The 19683-nt window shown below is 35.8% G+C and overlaps 1 protein-coding gene across 3 annotated transcripts; it reads left to right on the forward strand.

Annotated features, from left to right (window-relative positions):
* Positions 1-7201: 7201 nt before the first annotated feature.
* LOC112004398 (uncharacterized) lies at positions 7202-19322 on the forward strand. Of its 3 annotated transcripts, XM_065780521.1 has the most exons (17): positions 7203-7358; positions 8092-8269; positions 8400-8836; positions 9091-9176; positions 10141-10295; positions 10403-10467; positions 10565-10759; positions 10886-10937; positions 12528-12758; positions 12864-12997; positions 13723-13912; positions 14051-14110; positions 14197-14451; positions 16202-16460; positions 16579-16784; positions 17575-17625; positions 18539-19322. In XM_065780521.1, exons 3-17 carry the CDS (start codon positions 8661-8663, stop codon positions 18827-18829), a joined length of 2406 nt encoding a protein of 801 aa, XP_065636593.1. In that variant the 5' UTR covers positions 7203-7358; positions 8092-8269; positions 8400-8660; the 3' UTR covers positions 18830-19322. The 3 variants fall into 3 exon arrangements, with proteins under 3 accessions (XP_065636594.1, XP_065636593.1, XP_065636592.1); XM_065780522.1 differs by lacking the exon at positions 8092-8269 and having other exon boundaries at positions 7202-7358; positions 17578-17625; XM_065780520.1 differs by lacking the exon at positions 8092-8269.
* The last annotated feature ends 361 nt before the right edge of the window (positions 19323-19683 follow it).

Consider the following 19683-nt stretch of genomic DNA (forward strand, 5'->3'; position numbering starts at 1 on the left):
CACAAAAGACTAAGAATTATGTAATTTGGTAATAGCTTACATCCACAAGCCACGAATAAGAAGTTTCATTATATCAAATTTAGGATGATACAAATTGGTGCAGAGGCACTCTAACAAACCCAAATTCCAAATACACCTTAATAACTCTCTCTCATAAATACAAACCAAAACCAATGAACTTAAGGTTCACAATCAAAAATACCAATTGTGCACAAACCAAAGACAGAGTCGCAAAGCAAGTCCAAAAGTGTGCAACACACCATAAGAAAAAGCTTCTTTCACACACTCCTAATTACATCGCACTCATCAACTTATATAAAGAAGAAAGTAGACTATCAATCCAATCACATGTTAGATTCCAAAGTCAAGTAGAATTCTAATATTAGTTTGAAAACCACCAAAGGAAAAGTCGGCCAAAACAAAGAGTACTATTCGGGCCTACTTGGTACGCATGTTTAAATAACAAGTTTTCAATTTTTTTAAAAATACGTGTAGGTAAAAAAGTATGTGAAAATACGTATTATGTTATTTAAAAATTGAAAACATTTGTTTAAACTTGTGTACCAAACGGGACAAGATTGATCTAGTACTCTTTGTTTTGGCCGACTTCTCCTTCGGTGGTTTTCAAACGAGTCTTTGAATTCTACTTGAGTTTGGAATCTAACTGTTTAAACACGTGTTTAAACTTCCTTTCTCACAATTCAAGCCATATCTCTACAGCCTATGCCATTAATTGGTTTACATCACCAGCAGCAAGCATACATGAATTTTTCACAATAGGCCGCAATCATTTCTCTCGAATTAGGATGGCTATGCCACCAGAACAAGTGAACACTAGAAAGCATGCACCTCGCATAACCAAGGTAATTAAATGGACCCCGCCAGATTCTCCTTTTATAACCCTTAACACTGCTGGCAGTGCTTTAGGCATTCACACTAGAAAGCATGCACCTCGCATAACCAAGGTAATTAAATGGACCCCGCCAGATTCTCCTTTTATAACCCTTAACACTGCTGGCAGTGCTTTAGGCATTCCATTCCAGGGTTGGCCTGGGGTGGGGGTGTGCTTTGTAATTGGCTGAAAAAATTTGATACAGAGGCTTTTCATTAAATATTGGCTTCACAACGAATAATATTGCAGAACATTGGGCACTAAGATATGGTATTGGGATGGCTTGGCGATTAGGATATAAAATATATTGTATTAGACTCCATATTGGTTATTAATTGGCTAACAAATTGTGGTTCAGGGGCCTCGAATATTTCTTTGTTGATCTATGACTTTACTGCAGGAAACTGATTGAGCGTGACTGAATCATCCATCCACATCATGTGTACCGTGAAGCCAATGGCTATGCTGATGTGCTAGCAGTAAGGGGAAAGGAGCAATCGAGCCACGAGGAAGAATTTGACTTTTGCCATTTTTGTGTTTCAGTATTATATATGGGATTTAAGGAAACTGGGGACTAATCAAGACTGTCCATTTACAACAAGAAGCCCGTTGTTCAACATGTAGAAATATTTGACGGTGCACACGGGCCCTTTGAAAGTTTGAAAAGCATCACATGAAGCATTCCAAATGAAAATTTGATTCTTGGAGGCAACTTATAACTTTCCGAATACTCTGTAAGAAGCCGTGACCGGTGCTAGTCTAGTATTAGAGGACTCTCCCAGTGTGCTCCTAATTCTATCACCCCTCAACATATGATATGCACTTTTGCCAATAAATAGTTAAATACTCCGTGTGTTGTCCCATTCCATATCCTTACATATCCCCATTAACCCTTCTACCAAGGGAATGGATTTTATCAGTCGTGCTTCTGTTGGAACAAACACCTCATTAGTTGTGCTTTCTGCTTGCTTGATCAGAGTTAATTTGTAAGCTAAGTACACAGATTAGGAATAAATATGGTGAGAGTGGATCGCCCTGTTGCAATCCCAACTAGGATTTGATATATCCTTTGGGTTCTCCATTATATCAAACAAAGAGTACCTGATAGAGGTAAAATAACTTACACTCCCAAGATTGTAAGTTATTTTGTAATAGCATTTGGGGCAATTTAAGTTGAGAGGAGAAACCCAGTCGATGAGATTAATTAATAAATTTGAAAAATATGTCATAAATTCAAATGTCTCAAATTAATTTCATCAATCATATTATCAGATCATGAGGTCTTTAAGTGTCTTATAGATAAAGAGTGAAATATTCTGACTAAGGCTAAGTCAATACTTTATTGCATCAAACTGGAAAAAAATTTATGTGATAACTTGGTCTAAAACAGTTATTTTAATCCCGTGATCATGGGATAAATGAATTCCAAGAGTGGTTGAGATTAACTGATTAAGTGGGATTAGGGTTAATGAGTTCGGAGGATTGGTGGGATAAGTGCTACTATCATGTAGTTGTACCATGCTTGCATTATTGGCTCTTCTTTTTTCTTTTTTTTTTTTCTTTTTTTTTTTTTTAAGAAACACATTATTGGCTCCTCTTCAATAGCAAGGATTGGACATAAATTGGAGACAGTGATTGACACCTTACTTTAAGAGAGAAATGTAAGGCTGAAATAACTCAATAAAAAGAGTACTCTTTTTTTTTTTTGGTAAATAAAAAATAAGGTACTTTACAGAGATTGATGGTGCGCACATAGCACAGTATGACAAAGAACCATAAGTAATGAATACGCACAAGGCCATGTTTCAGTCGATTGGAACAGCCCCATGAGTCATGTTCATGAAAACGAAATCAAACAAAGTTGGGAGGATCTTATCACCAACTGAACTGACTCTACAGAGAGAGAAAAGAGAGGAAGACAAAGTAAATAGGTCCATGGCTTTTTTATTCTGAATACTGAATAGTACGAACATTAATTTGAGGTCACCACAGCTCACGGGTCTACCTCGAGCCCCACTCTGTTACACAGTACCAACCATGACCATACAAAGTCACAGATGAGACAGCTCCATTTTACTTTCTTTATACGTTGAAAGCAACTCGTTTATTTGTTTTCTTCTTCTTTGCCAAGATTTTTCACTTTTTCTTTCATATTTCTTCTTCCTAAGGGACCACGTATGTTCCTATCGGTCTATAATTTCTGGATTTTAGTTGTTTTTTACTTTTATATCTTCCATTCTTCTTTATGGCATATCAAAATAACAAAACATCTACTTTATGTCATCCTATATATACCGTTCTAATCCGTAGTGGACGTAATTAAGGGAGGTCAACCTTGTAAGTTGTAAGAGGATATATATGCATGGAGCATGATTGCTTCTATAAAATTGTTTCTCACGCATAATTGGTTCTATAAATTGGATCATAATGTCTTTATTTGTTTTGCATTAGAGATTGTCTATTTATATGTTAGAAATTTTATTTATTTTTCACAAATTTAAAAGTATATATCGCTACATAAAATGATAACAGTTTACAATTAGATTAGGGTTAAAAGCTTTATTATTTGTGTTACTAGTCTCATCGTGTGCTTCGCTTTTAGGTTTTTCTTTTTAATAAAAAAAAGTATAGAAAGTACTTTTTAGAATTTAATTCGATAGTTACAACAATATGGGTGGAGAGTATGGATGGCAATAGGGCGGGGCGAGGCTGAAGGATGGGATCTTCATCTCTGTCTCGCATGGTTTTGTTTTGTCTTATTCCTGCTTCATCTCACATGACGGGGAAAACTTGTTTTCCTCGTCATGCGGAGTGAGACAACTCCATTTTACTTTCTTTATACTTTGAAAACAACTCATTTATTTGTTTTCTTCTTCTTTGCCATGATTTTTTACCCTTTTTTTATTCCATATTTCTTCTTCCCAAGGGACCACGTATGTTCCTATCTGTCTATAATTTCTGGATTTTAGTTGCGTTTTACTTTTATATCTTCTTTATGGCATATCAAAAAAACAAAACATCTACTTTTATGTCATCCTATATATACCGTTCTAATCAGTAGTGGACGCAATTAAGGGAGGTCAACCTTGTAAGAGGAGATACATGCAAGGAGCATGATTGCTTCTATAAAATTGTTTATCACGCATAATTGGTTCTATAAATTGGATCATAATGTCTTTATTTGTTTTGCATTAGAGATTGTCTATAAAAAAAATTTTCACGCATAATTGGTTCTATAAATTGGATCATAATGTCTTTATTTGTTTTGCATTAGAGATTGTCTATTTATATGTTAAAAATTTTATTTATTTTTCACAAATTTAAACGTATATATCGCTACATAGAATGATAACAGATTACAATTAGATTAGGGTTAAAAACTTTATCATTTGTGTTACTAGTCTCATCGTGCGCTTCGCTCTTAGGTTTTTCTTTTTAATAAAAAAAAGTATAGAAATTATTTTTTAGAATTTAATTCGATAGTTACAACAATATGGGTGGAGAGTAGGGATGATGTCAATGGGGCGGAGCAGTGCTAAAGGATGGGGTCTTCATTCCCGTCCTGCATGGTTTTGTATTGCCTCATTCCCGTCCCGCCCCGCATGACGGGAAAAACTTTCTTACCCCATCCCCATCCCTTGGCGCCCCGCAAAGCCCTGCCCCATCACGTAAAACTCTATTTTTATTTTTTTTTGGGTTAATTTGTCCTGCAACTAGTACAATTTTTTTAATTAAACCTATTTCATTAATAAAAATATACTTGAAAGTACAACTAAATTTATCCCATCAAATCAAATCAATTTTTAGACAAAATTGAATAATATATCCAAGTGTTCAACAAGATAATCACAAAAAAAAAAAAAAAAAAAAACTTATAGATAACACATAACAAAATAAAGGCAGAGAACCACATTGGGTATAATAAAATAAGCTAATATTGATATGTTTGTTTAAATAGTAAGATTTTAGGGTATGAAAAATTTGCAATTATAACTGTAGGGTCTGTTTTTGTTGCCCAAGCCCAAAGGATATGGGTTAAAGGTCCAACGAACCCAGAACAATGAATTTGTAGAGAGTGGATCGAAGTTTAGGCGCTGGCCGGCGTTCACGTAGCATGAACTCTTTCCTTTTACTGAAAAATACTTAGAACAATTTACAACTGGGAGATGCTCCTCGGCTCCTGGCCGAGGAGGTTTTTCCTTCCCTTTTCTGCTCCTCCAAAAACCCATTCCCCTTACATTTTGCTCACCCCCCTTATATATCCTCCTCTTCCTCCTCTTGTTGGTCATCTATTGGCCTTCCACCTGACCGTCTATCCTATCAAAGGTCACATCCGTGCTTAAGTGGTTCACCTTGATCGATGTTACCCTGCCAAGGGGTTACATCCTCATTAATGCGGCTAGAAGGATTAGGTGAGCGTATTCAATGCCGAGGTGACAGTTCGCCCAGGGCTTGCCCCTTCTTCATACTGAAGCCTCGGACGACCGAGGATAGGGTCATCCTCGGACCCATCATGCGTCCTCGGCATGGGCCATTTGGGCCTGGGTTGAAGTGGGCCGAGGCCACCCGATTTTCTGGCCCCACAATAACCTTTATTAATGCGGGGCGAGGTGGGGTGCGGATGGGGAGGGGCGGGGAGGGGTGGATTTAAGAAGTCTAAACCCATCCCTACCCCGCCTTGTGGTCTGGGGTTAAAATCTTGCCTCATCCCCGCCCCACCACTTTTGCGAGACAAGAAAAACCCATGCAGGGCGAAGCGGGAATGGGCGAGGCAAAATTGCCATCCCTAATGGAGAGATTTGATCATTAGACGTTTTCATTGATAATAGGCCAAGAATGTATTGACCCCTTGTGATAAATTAACCAATTAATTAGCCAAGTGAATTAATTAAGTTAATTAATCTGCAATACGCGTGGTAGTATAAACAAATCACCAACTAAGTTAATATGCAGTGGAAAATAAAGTTAACACGATGATTTGTTTATGAGTGAGGAAAACCTCTAAGGAAGAAACCTCACAAGATGATTTTAAGGTCACCACTCTCGATAATCTACCATTATTACAACAAATGGTTACAAGTAAAGGAATCTCAATATCTTATACCAATCTACAGTTGAACCCTTACCCCAATACCCAATTGGACTTGTTCTGTAGTGACAATCTCTCATTTTAATCATAGCTCCTAGTACGTGACTAACCAATCGATGTGCAGATCCCAGTATGTGGCTTACACACCAACTTGAGAAAGATGTTAGTTGCAAAGTTCTTCAGTTTATCCACACAATGAAGATCACGAAGCTTCTTGGTTACAAAATCCTACGGCGTTCAAAAGCAGTAGATTCTTGAAGAGAAAGATAAACTATGAGAAATTGTCTCCAGTCACAATTTGTTTGTGAAAACCCTTTGCATCAAGTTGTACTCACCTACATCAGCTATGATAGCCCTTAAAATAATTCTTATATATGTTTAGGGTTGTGAAAAAAGAAAACCCAAACATGTATACATGGATTGGATGAAAATCAGAACTAAAAATCTGATTTTCATAAATCTCAATAGATAGGTTATCTGTTAAAAGCTATCGAGCATCAGGCTGAAATAACTTTTTAAATCTCGATAGATACTAGCTGTCGAGATTTAAAAACTAGCATTTTTTCACTTGAATCTTGGATATATTTGCATGACTTTAACACTTGAATTTGAAATATTGTTTCTTGAAGTATTAAATACATTCTAGATCTATCAAATTACAAGTAAAGTGCGTTTTGTCAAAAGATTAGCCAATACTAAATTGACATATATTCATAACATGATTCATATATGTCCTGGCAATTGAAAATACAAAAAATTGAGTTGAGTTGTAAAACTTTGTCATAAAAAGTTATAATAAGCAATTTTTTTGTACTTGAATCATATCTTCAAGTCCAGTTAAATTTGGGCCCAAATCTGGCATACTAGTAGGACCAACCGGGCTTATAAATCTCCTTTAGCCTTGCGGCCATAGAAGCCTACAACATGCCCAAAGTATTAAAAGCTAACTGGGATTAGCGGAGAGTTTGAGCCTAAACACAACCGAATTAGCCCGAATCAAAATTGTAGGCCCAAAAGCAACAACAGGGAATAGCTTAGGCTAAGCTGACCCAATTCTCAATAATATCCCTCCATTATTGTTAATTATTATTAAGACTCGGTCTCACTGAACAATGCATAAAACAGAAAGGCATTGTTGTCAGGGACATCATGGTAAATGACACGCATACACACACACAAAAGAAAAGAAAGTAGAAAAAGCAAATTAGCGTTTATATCTATGATTAATATACATCATCGTACAGCTCACAGAGTTTCTTTTTCCTTCTGTTCTCTCTGTGAGTTTTTTTGGCTCCTCTGCTCTGCACCCAGAGCTACCTACGAACCCTAGCGAAAAAAAGCTTTCGACCTCTTCTACAAATAGCAGATCTCCACGTGGTACTTTCTCCCTTCTCTTTCTTCCATTCACTTCTTAATTATTTAATTATTGTCTTTTTTTTTTTTTAAGGTTTACACCGTTGTTGCATTTCTCGTATTTTGTTTCCCTTCAAAGTTTGATCATAAGATTCATGAGCTCATATCTGAATTGTCTGTAACATGTTACATGTCTGACCAATTGTTTCTTTGATAATTTTGTGTGCACGCGTTTTTTTTTTTTTTTTTTTTTTTTCAAGAGTATGTTTTTAGTTATAGCTGTTTTTAAGAAAATGAAATGCAATCTAATACCGAAGAAGTGAATGTGTAATAGTTTGAGAATTGAGCTGCAGAAATGCTTGAACTATCAATTAATGCACACATTAGGTTTTTTTTTTTTTTTTTTTTGGTAAATGAAAATAGGGGTTCGCGAGGTTATGCTTGCCCCGGGCAGGGCGCTAAGGTTAAACCCTTGGGCCAACCCGTGTAGATGCCCACCAACGGACTCTGCTGGCAGTGGGACTCGAACCTAATGGATTAGACGAAGTGTCCGAGCCTTTCCATACATTAGTTTTCACTGAAGGCCCCAAAGTGTTTTTCACGCTTTGATTTCATGGATTTTCTGTTTATTTATTAATGTGTCTCTATCTTTTTCCTATTTGCTTTTACCTTAAAGAAAGTTGAACAAATATATAGGAGTATTATTTAAATAATAAAAAAAGGGCTAACAAACTGTGAATTTGTTTACAAAATGCAGCTAATAAAGTAGCATTTAAATGTTTCTTGATGCTTCCCTAAGGGCAAATCTTAGGAGGAGGACCCTTGATTGTTTCCTTTTGCAATTGCTAATGTGCGCGCGCGTCTTCTAACTACCATTACGGCGTAAATTTATAAGGATAATTGATAAGCTACATTCGTTGTACTTAATAATCTTGGTAATAAATCAACATCATGCTTTCTCTCTAAATGACCAATATTTTTTTTTTCTTTTGGGGGGGCTTAATGAAAAGTTCTTTAGTTTTTCACTCTTGTACCATCCTGATTATGTCATAAACTTCTTTGCAGCTCTAGAAGTTTCTTATGATTTTGAAGATTGAGAACTCTTGAAAGTGGATTCATACAGCAAAGAGTGAGAATTTTCGTGATCGGTTGTGAAATTCTTGTGTCTCGTATAGTGATGTGTGAGAGAGTTCGTTTGATTTTTTTGTGAATTATGGGGCTTCAGAAAAGAAATATGTAGATTTGGCGGGAGGTTGCAGTTGTAACTTATAATTGATATTGGTTGAAAAAGAAAGGGATGCAAAAATCACTAATAGTGGGTTACATATGTATCGGCATTTGGGGTGGTTCATTGGTTTGAAATATAGGACTTGGTCAGCAAAGAGGTTGCCTGATGCTAAGCCCCACTCGGCCAGGGTTAAGCCGGTGGCTATGTTGGACACTGCACAGGAAATTGCCATTTACATTCATAGGTTTCACAATCTTGACCTTTTCCAGCAGGGGTATGTGCTTGTAAATTCATTACTTATTGTGAACTTGATCTTCTTTATTTATTTGCCTGTTTGTGTGTTTGGTAAGCCCAAAAAAACCAGCTTTTGGGGCCTCTTGAACTTTGGTGTGCTCCAAAAAAAAAACTTGTTTTCTATTGTACTTTTACTTTTAGTAAATAAGGAATCATCAAATGGCATCCAAACACGCTTAGACTAGATTTTGGAGATGAATTACTCTTTTGCTTATCAGTGTTTTCTTTGTCCAGATGGTATCAAATTAAGATTACTTTGAGATGGGAAGATGATGACTATACTTCTTTGGGAACTCCAGCAAGAGTTGTTCAATATGAAGGTGTGTTATTCTTGTTGTAATGGTTATCCTCTTTGCTTTTATCAATTATGTATCTGGTTTTGATCTCTGTGTGTGTGTTGCTAATGAGTTGTCCAGAGCTCTTTGAAGATTTAATATTTGTGTCTGTGCATCTTGCAATTTGGAGGCATACCTAAATTACAAGTATATGGTCTAAAACAGCTCCTTTTAAAACTCAAATATGAACTTTGCAGTTTATGCAATTGGCCAGTGGCTTTGTGAATTCAAGATTGAGCTATGTTGCTAATTGATTAGCCTGCAGTGAAAACTGACAATTTTATTTCAATTTTAATGGCAATATTATTTGCTTCTTTAAATAATTCAATGGTAGATTGGAAAGTTGATTTTTTATTTTCTTTTGATCTTAAAATTTTTTTTATTGAATTCTATAATGATTTGGCTAAAACATTTCAAGAGAGAATTCGATGGCCTGAATAATAAAGAATTTACAAGTTAATGTTTCCTAGCTCATTTATGTAGAAAAAGCCTTCTTTGCACATTTTTCCAGTATTAGTATTGTAGGGCGCCACAACTTGATGTGGATTGTAGATCTATGTTCCCTGCTCATGATGTTTACTCATCTGAATTATGAAGGGGGAAAAAAAAAACCCTCCAGAGATTTCCCCCCCTTAATTCTCCCTCATTTTGGCTGAGATTGTGATTAGGTGGTCATTTTTATTCTAGCATTTAGATTCTAAGGTAGCTCAGTTCAGTTAGGTGCACCCATGATGAAGTACATGGTTGCTTCAGAATGTTTGACAAGGAGTTCTTCAAGATATTTAGATGACTTCCAATGATTTTGATTTATTAGATATTCTGCATTTTATCACTGATTGGAGACATGTTTGCATCGCTTAAATAGAAACTTTTCTGGTAGTTGGGATCTTTGATATTTCTTTAGACGAGCTAAGGGACTAAGAGGTAGTGAAACTTTTTTGAGCTGTAGTTCCTGATCTGGGTTCTGATGATGTATACGGAGTATGGAGGATTGATGACACAGACAACAGTTTCTCAACCCAGCCTTTCCGGATCAAGTATGCAAGGCAGGATGTTCTCTTATCCATCATGATCTCATTTAATCTACCTGTTGGTAGATATGAGGTAGTGTATCCCTCTCTCACTCTCTCTCTCTCTCTGCTCGCTTTTTGGCCTTTGGTATCTACCACTGTTATCATGTCTTGCCTAATTATATGGCACTTTATTTGCAGGGTCCACCCACTTCTGCAGTTATTTTGAAGTTTGAGCTTATGTATGCTCCAGCCCTTAAAAAAGGGTGAGTTGAAAGTCTAAGAGTCTGCTTTTTCCAATTAATGCATGCTTGGACTTACATTGGAATTTAATATGATGGTGATTGTTATTAATTTCTGTAGGTCTGAGATACTGGCTTCTCTTGATACTTCCCCTTCTGCAGTGCATGAATTTCGAATTCCTCCTAAAGCTCTTCTAGGGTTGCATTCTTATTGCCCTGTTCATTTCGATGCTTTCCATGCTGTGCTTGTTGATGTAAGCATACACACCAGTCTACTGAAAGTTGGTTCTTCCATGTCCCCCCTGAAGGTACCCAGGTTTGTCGCATATGCTACTAAAATGGATAACCTGGTTGCTATCACATTTCTTTATTTACACTTTCTTTGGATAATTCATTATTGTATTTATTTGTTGAAGTAACATGGTCAGTTGAATTATTTCAGTGGTTCCAGCACTGCTCAAGACGATGCAGGTGACAGTTCCATTGGGTCGAAAGTATGTTCTAGCACAATTTATTTATTTGGCTAAAACTTTTACCTGGCTGTTTGGTTCCTTTCTTTTTCTTTTGGTAACTTGCACATGCACCTAGCTATTGAACTCACAACCTCCCCCACAACCTGTTCTTTGAGTAGGAAGATCCGTTTGAATTCAAGCACATTGGATCTTTGTTTCTTTTAACCAAATAATTAGCTGTCTGGTGCATCTACCCAACGATGACAATTGTGTTTATCAATACTCCGTCTGTGCATGTTTTGGTTGTGGAATGTGTGTGTATCTATCTGTGCGCGCAGGTGGATGTGCTTGTTACTGTAAATTGTACTTATACTGTAGCTTCGGTTTTTGTCATATTCTTCTTGGCATAATGGCAGTGTTTGCTTAACAAATAGGATGACTTTGTATTCAACTTTGCAATGCAATTTATTTTGCATGATCTAAAAAGATGAAATACCTTTCAAATGTGTTTTCACAATTAGTATGAAACAAATAGAAAATAATAACAAAACACAAATAATGTTTAATTCTCTTCCCCACATTTACAAACATGTAGACATAGAAAGGAATCGTAATAATAAAACCATTTAGTCTTGCTGTCAAAAGCTTATCTTTCAAGCTGTGCATATTTTTAATCTCAGTCTCTCTCCCCTTCAATTTGAAGGCGTCTCTGTTTCTGGATTTTGTGTATCTTGCCATTTTGGTTCTGCTTAAGACTGTATGAGTCCCTATGTTGGGAGGGTTTCCAGTGATGGTGACTGGAAAGTTGAGGTGTGGCCTTGCGCAATGCGTGACAGCCTCAGGGTTGCCTCTAAACCCACTGCCCACATCCACCCTCACAATAGTTGCTGTGTGTTTGACGGTTCTGACCTTGGTTCATATGGTTTGAAGCTTTTATTAGAGTTTTATTTTTTATTTTTTATTTTTTGTTTTAAAAATCAGACTGATGACTGGTTCACAGTTAAACTGGTCATCACGGTTCCGTTTTAAAGCTTTGCTAGTAACAAACAAAAATTGTTAAGAACTTCTAAACCAAATAGAAAAAGGACATAAAATTGGTGTCATGAACCTCTTGTACAACCCATTCTAGAATATCTTGAAATTACCAAATTATCCTAGTGAAACTTAATTAAAACTAATCTTGGAACTTTCCAACCTGAAGAAAGTTGTTACTAAAAGTCAAAAATAACTAAGGTAACCTATGAAGGATGCAAAGAATGTCCCACATCAAAATTAGACGACAATTCTTTAGTTTTTGGGTTTTTAATCTTGTTTTTTCTTGATCTCTTTGCTGACTGCATCAACATGTTTCTTGCTTGTATGGTTTTGCTGAAAAACGAAAATAAGAAAGCTTTGGTTTGGTAGAAAGTTGCCATAATGACTAATGGCTTTGTGCCTAATGCCCAAAGGAGTAAAGACTTGTTAATAGAATCTGAAGAGTCAATTTTTGTAAGCCAGTGTTTTAATGTATTTCAGAATGGAGGTGCTTGCACATTTTATTTTACCCGCTAATAGTGTTTTGTTTCCAGTTCTTTAAACAGTGTTCTTTCAAGTATTAACAGTTGTATTTGTGATGGCTATGCATTGGACCAGGTTGCTTCTGTAGATTTTAAAGACGTCATGCTTGTTAAAGCATTATTAACTGCTCGTGACATCTTGCTTGAAGAGCTACAAAAGCTTAGCCGAGCAATTGACCAAGCTGTTGATTTGACTGATTTTATATCCAACATGGATGATACAAATTTGTTTGGTTCTGTCCTTAAAAAAAATTTGGGTGCTGCAGATGAAGTTTCAGGACAAGGCAAGCCACGAAATGGTCTTGAGGTCCTTACTTTTCAGCAGAGTATTCTTGATTCTTTTTTTTTGTAATTTCCTCTGATTCTAAGGTTTTGTAATGCTTACTTAGTAATGTCTTCTGTTATTGAATAGAGAGCAAATGGTAGTCTAGATTTTCGAAGTGAGGAATTGCTTCGCCGCTTATCTAGGGGTGATTTGTTGAACTCCTTTCATTCACTGGGTGATCAAGTGTCATATTTATGGAATACTTTTTTGCATTTCCACAGGTTAGATTTTCTCCATATCCTTGAAATTGTATATAAACTTTGCCTGATTTTATTAATTTTAATTTCAAAAGTCCATTCAAATTCTAACATTCAGCAGTGTTATTAAAGGATCAAGGTGCATTATTAAGGCTCTAACGTCACTATAGCCTAGGTGCAAAAGCACAAAGCCTAAGTGGAGTAAAATGAATGTTACTAATTGAAAAGTAAATGAGATAGCTCAGAATATAACAGTGAAGTAAAATGAATTTTACTTTAGATATATCTACTAAATTAGTCAATCACACTTTTAAAAGAGTTGGCAATCACACCCTCAAAGCTTAAAATAAGCAGCTGAAATTTTATTTAATTCAACAATTTTTCTATATGAATTGTATTAATTGCTGTGGTTATTGGTGGTTCATCCATGAGAATACTTTTATAGGTCAATATTTATGGGGATTGAGATGGTTAGCTAGTGGCTAAATAGGTTTTTGAGATAATAAAGGGGATTTTTGCCAAGATACCAAGTGGTTACTGAGATTTTTGATAAATTCCAACTTTCAAAGGAGCAGCCTGAGTTCATTTAAAGAGTTGAATAACCAGCTTGGGACCCCTTTCTTGGTGGATTATGACATCTCTGTCCATAGCCACAAGTTAACAAAATAAACACTTGAACCTGTGATATGGTGGTTGCCTTTTCTCTTTTTAAGCTTTTTTTCATGCCGAACTATAATTCATTATTCTAGGGCTAATGAAAGGAAGATATTGGAATTCCTGCGTGATGCGTGGGCTAAGGATCGGAGAGCTGAATGGTCAATATGGATGGTACACTCTAAGGTTGAGATGCCTCATCACTATTTAAATAGTGGAGGTGATGAGTCTTCCCATAATGGTTCCCATAAAAGAGTTTCAAGTTTGTGGAAGTTAACTGATGATGTAAGTGCTCATATTTGTACTACATTGCTTTATTACCACTGTTTACATAATGTTAATTTTGGCTTACCCTTTCAACTACATGGACAAATAGTCATTCACTTCAGTGTCTGACGTGGGAACTGTATTTTATCTGTACAGCCTGCCCAAACTGCGGCTACACGTGCTGAGCTTCATAGGCGAAGTATTGCACAGATGAATGTGAGTAATTATTCTCAAATGGATTTCTTTCTTATCCTTGTTTCCTGTATAATTGGATTTCTATAAATAGGTATTGCTTCATGCAGATCAACAATCGGTCAATCCAAGACATGCAAATATTTGGAAATCCATCACATATTCCTATTGTAATTGTAGAACGTGTGATGAATGCTAGGCGGCGCTCTTCTAGTGAAAATTCATACTTGAGACATTTGGATGTGATAGATTTGATGGGCCCACTCACTGGACCCAGCTCTGCAGCTGCCAACAAGAAATCTGGTTCTGGCTCACTCCAAAATGGTCGTGTTTTGAGGATTGTTGTCTTTGTGCACGGGTTTCAGGCAAGTTTTACTCTCTACAGCCTTGCCTAAATATGAACATGCCATTGCTTTTTTGTATATCATTCTCATTATGATGTTTCTAGAAGTTGCCACATTGAAAATCTTACTTGCTAATGTAAATTATCTGTTATTGCAAAGTAATACTTGTCAGGGTTCTGAAATTGCTTTTGGTCTGAAGTTGTTGCTTACATAATTGAAATATATTCATGTCTTATGACACTTCAATGAGGTTTCTAGCACTTTGTAAGCCAGTGATGCTCATCAGGGAAATTTTGAAAAGAACCATAGAGCAATGGTACAGTCCATTGCGAGCATGCTAGCTCCATTCTAATTTAATTGGTCATAAACATGGTACATTTCACTTCAAGTTAATTTCACCATGCTAGGAAAGGTTCTTGATTCATTTTTCCAGTTTTACAATTATTAGGCTGAAGGGTATTGATAGGATCGAATTTTAACATTACTAAATATAGTCCTTTTCCCTTTTTCCCATGATTCTTTTCTGACAAGGAATGAAATGACGCAAGGTGAGTCCAGTGAGACAGGGAAAGCATGTTTAAGCTATACATACATACATATATATATATGTGTGTGTATACATATATACATATATATATATATTTATATTTCGGGTTGGGTTCAAATTACACTTAGTGTAACTCTAAGAAATGTTAGACCACCTAATAACTTATTATTAAATTCATATTTTGAAAATCCCACCGTTGTATTACATATTCTATATATTTTTTACTTGAGTGCCAATTTTTATGTCAATCGAATGTTATTTACTATTTGATCCATATACTTATCTTTTATTTATTATTATAAACTACAAAACCTTGAATTTAAACAATTGATTGATGACATGGTTATTGATATTTGATCATTTTGAAAATTTGCAAGCATAAAGATTATACGAAGATAATGTAACCAACGGTGGATTTGTCAAAATTCACATCCAATTTAAAAATATTGAGTGGTTTAACATTGTTTAAAGTTACACTAGGTGTAACTTGAACCCAACCCTTCTATTTCACCTTATTTGTGTATCAGTTGCTAAAAGAATAGAACTAAATATCTAGGAATCACACCTAGACTTCCTAAGCATCACACCTTGGAGAAGGTTGCATCACACAAACCATAAAAGAAAGCTTCATAGCTCTTAAATTCTGAAAACATTCATTCTATATATTTTGTCTATCAAAAAAAAAAAAAAAATTCTGAAAACATTCATCATCGCAATATGAAGCATTACAACTCTTTAAATAGAAGTCTAATACCTAATCCTAGTTGAACTAGGATTTCTTAAAACCCTAATAGGACTTGGACTTGGACTCCTTAGGCTTTTACTACTAAAGCCCAACTAAATAACCAATCTTAAAATAAAGCCCAAAAGAAGATCTAATGGACTGTTAACACAGCCCATTCCAGAATATTATGAAATTACAAAATTGCCCATGATACATAAAATCAAATAAAATATAATAAATCTGTTTTCCCATTGCCTCCTGCATCATTTGTTGTTGGCATGCCTGTATATCTTGTTAGTATTTGAGGTAGGTTTTTATGGTATGTGTTGGTCCTGTTCAATATCGGTAATTTCTTAGATAAAAAAAGTGCAGAGTGTAGACCCATTTTGGTTAGCAGAACATTACTTTTGAAGTCTATTTTATTCATGTTCTGTACTGCATTGTGGGTAAAGCATAGAACAGAAGATTAATTTTACCTGTTACAACTCAAAACACTGTAGGGGCATCACCTGGATTTACGGCTTGTTAGAAATCAGTGGCTTCTGATTGACCCAAAGACAGAGTTTCTTATGTCTGAAGCAAATGAAGACAAAACATCTGATGATTTCAGAGAAATGGGACTAAGGCTTGCTCAGGAAGTGGTTTGTTTCGTTAAAAAAAAGATGGATAAATTTTCAAGATCTGGACGCTTAGGAGACATTAAGCTTAGTTTTGTGGGACATTCTATTGGAAATGTGATTTTAAGAACAGCATTAGCAGGTAGGACCGTAGCTTTGGATGCCTTGATGCTTCCAGTTTCTAGTTTGGTTCTAACTCTGCCTTTTCTTTTCTTTCTTTTTTTTCTTTTTTTTTTTTATTTTTAATTTTTTTTTTGCAGAGAGCATTATGGAGCCATATCTAAGATACTTATATACATATGTTTCTATATCTGGTCCGCACTTGGGATATCTTTATAGTTCAAACTCTTTATTTAACTCTGGGCTGTGGCTTTTGAAGAAGTTTAAGGGCACACAGTGCATTCATCAGCTTACTTTCACAGATGACCCGGATCTCCAAAATACATTCTTCTACAAGCTGTGTAAGGTAATGGACAAGTTCTTCTGTTGATCATGTTTAGGTAAAATATATATATATATATATATTTTGATAAGTAATAAGTTTATTGATATCAAAAAGGGGAGCATCCTAGTACACAGGGAGTGTGGAAGGGGTCAAACAATCAAGAACAAAAATTACAAGAATCTAGGAAATCAAGAAAAGATAAAAATGATTGGTTCCGCAATGCAGCCAACCAATCAATTAAAGTTCTAAAGAAAAATAGCTTCAAGTCTGATATTGATCTCTCCTTATCTTCAAATCACCTACTATTTTTCTCTCTCCAAAGACACCACAATAAGCAATGGAGAACAATCAACCATATATACCCATTTCGATGACAACCAAATCTGCCTTGCCAACATGCTAAAAGCCCCACTACAGATTGCAGCGTAACCCAGCTCACTCCAAACATTCTGAACACCATATCCCACATATCCATTGCAACCAGACAATGAAGAAAAAGATGATCAAGTGCGTGTGTGTATATATATATATATATATTATTTAACTTTTCCCCACAAAATAGAAAATGAGAGAGATTGCAACATAATATTTAATTTATTTTCATACAACAATGAGATTCAGGCCTTGTGTATTTTTTGCACTCTTGGGAGAAGATATAAAATTGTGATATAAGTACAATGAAAATTTAATGTATTTTTCTGACTTCCAAAGTGAATAATTGAGGCTAGGACCTATTAGAGAGAGAGGAGGCTATTTTCCTGCAACCTAACTCTTTGTTTGAAGCCTCAAACGGTTCTCTTTCTTATTTCAGCAGAAAACACTGGAGAATTTCAAGCATATCATCCTGTTATCTTCACCTCAGGTATCCCTTCCTATTCAACAGGCTTATTTGGAATAGTCTTATTTCTTCAGACCCTTTGTTTTCACCACATTCATTAGGGTTGCATTCTATCAATATTTCTCTTTTAAATTTGTGTTTGGATTTTGCTAGCACCACTCATACTTTTTCTTTGGTAAAATCTCCCGTCCTAATATTAGTCATGCCCTCATATGCTGGAGCGTTGGGACACGATTTTCTGTTCTTCATTTTTACTTTTTGGAAGATTTAATGTAGGCCTGATAGTGAAAGATATGGTAGTGTTACTTTGTATTTAATGATTACCAGACTGACTTTTAGAAGTACTACATGGAAATGCAACTTCATGACAGTGTTCTTTCTTCCCAAATGGAAAAGCTAGGAGGATTTTATGATAAATTTTAATAAATTCTGATTGGATGGAATTCAGTTTCTTTAACTTTTCATGAAGTTAAAGTCATTTTGAAAGACGTGCATTTCTTTTTATTGCTATGACCCTTTTTGGCATTTTCTATGTAAATGTTCTTTTTGATATTTGACTTGTCCAACCTCAAGGGGTTGGCTTAGTGGTTCTTAAGGTCTTATGATATCCATGAGATCCTGGGTTCGAAACTTTTTGGCAGCATCTTGGAGCCACTCCCAAGGGACGCAGAGAATGCACATGCCCAAGAGAATAGTCAGATATTCGAAGAGATTTAGACACTCTTGTTATAAAAATAAATACATAAAAGGATATTTGACTCATCCAACAAAGAAAAAAGTCCTTATTGATTACATCAATTTTATATTTGAACCACTTCTGTTTTAGTTGACTGAGCAAGTAGGAAGACCTATTGAGATACTTTTTTGCCTCTTCTTTTTACCGTTTAGTGTCGGTTTTTCTCCATTTAACGGATGCTATTAATTCACTATCTCTCAGGATGGTTATGTTCCATACCATTCAGCCAGAATTGAAACTTGCCAAGCAGCCTCTTGGGACTTCTCAAAAAAGGGCAAACTATTTCTAGAGATGCTAAATGCTTGCTTGGACCAGATACGAGCCCCTTCTTCTGAGCAGCGAGTATTCATTCGCTGTGATGTCAACTTTGATACGTCCTCCTATGGCAAGAATTTGAACTCCTTCATCGGACGTGCTGCTCATATTGAGTTTTTGGAGACTGACATTTTTGCAAGATTCTTAATGTGGTCTTTCCCTGAATTATTTCGTTAATGGGGGGATGTGGGGAATCTGGCTGTCTTTGGCATTCACACCTTTTGTCTTTCAGCATCAGAGACCAAGAATGATGGCCTTCTGGGGATCAGATGCCTTAATAATTGCAGCCATGTCCTTGCGTATGGGAAGGGCCGGGTCATATGTAGCCATTGACCACTGTAAATTACTGGCTTAAAGCTGGTTCCAAGTGAAGGAAATTGAATATTTGTTTAGCTGAATGTGAATCATGTTACTGAAAGGTTGAGGGGTTGAGCTAAATAGTTCAAACTGGGACGATGTTAAGGTAGACCTTAGTTTATTTCTAGAGACAGGCTTCAAGAAATAGCGATGTAATTACGGATTAGGTCAGGTAGATTCCTATGTTGTTATTATACTTTTGATGCAGTTACTATTAGATACAGGGATAGTTTATTGTGAACAAGAGTAAGGATCATGACTCATGCATACAATTTGTATGCAATAATACAGTTTAGTGTAACGCCTTTCTTTTTGTTCATTGCCTTGAACCTTCTCAATACGCCAGTTTAAAGTGATTGATGAGCAATTTGTTGGGACTTATAGGCAGTACGAGAGGTTAAGAGCAATATTTATTTATAAAATAGTCTAGCGAGGGACAACCTTTCTTGAGCATTTTCAATCGTTCAGGTCTCTTGCCTATATGATGAAGGCAAAGTTACTCATTGTTTGTTAGTGCGATTTGACCATTTATATGGCAACCTCCCTCCCAATGAAAAGAGGCTGGGAAACTCGTCTATAATTGGACTCCGTATAACTTTCTCCCTAGCTATTTTCAGAGTAGATTCTTTGGACTAAATAAAAAGGTAATATTAGTAGTAGGGTTGTAAATAAGT

Source organism: Quercus suber, unplaced genomic scaffold, assembly GCF_002906115.3.
Source record: "Quercus suber isolate HL8 unplaced genomic scaffold, Cork oak 2.0 scaffold_238, whole genome shotgun sequence".
Lineage (NCBI taxonomy): Eukaryota > Viridiplantae > Streptophyta > Magnoliopsida > Fagales > Fagaceae > Quercus > Quercus suber.

Excerpts from the sequence above, each read along its gene's own strand:
- LOC112004398 (XM_065780521.1), top strand. The coding sequence starts at position 8,661 with ATGTATCGGCATTTGGGGTGGTTCATTGGTTTGAAATATAGGACTTGG. Across the intron at positions 12,998-13,722 it reads ACTTTTTTGCATTTCCACAG|GGCTAATGAAAGGAAGATAT; the intron begins GTTAGATTTTCT and ends TCATTATTCTAG. Across the intron at positions 14,452-16,201 it reads TCTTTGTGCACGGGTTTCAG|GGGCATCACCTGGATTTACG; the intron begins GCAAGTTTTACT and ends AAAACACTGTAG.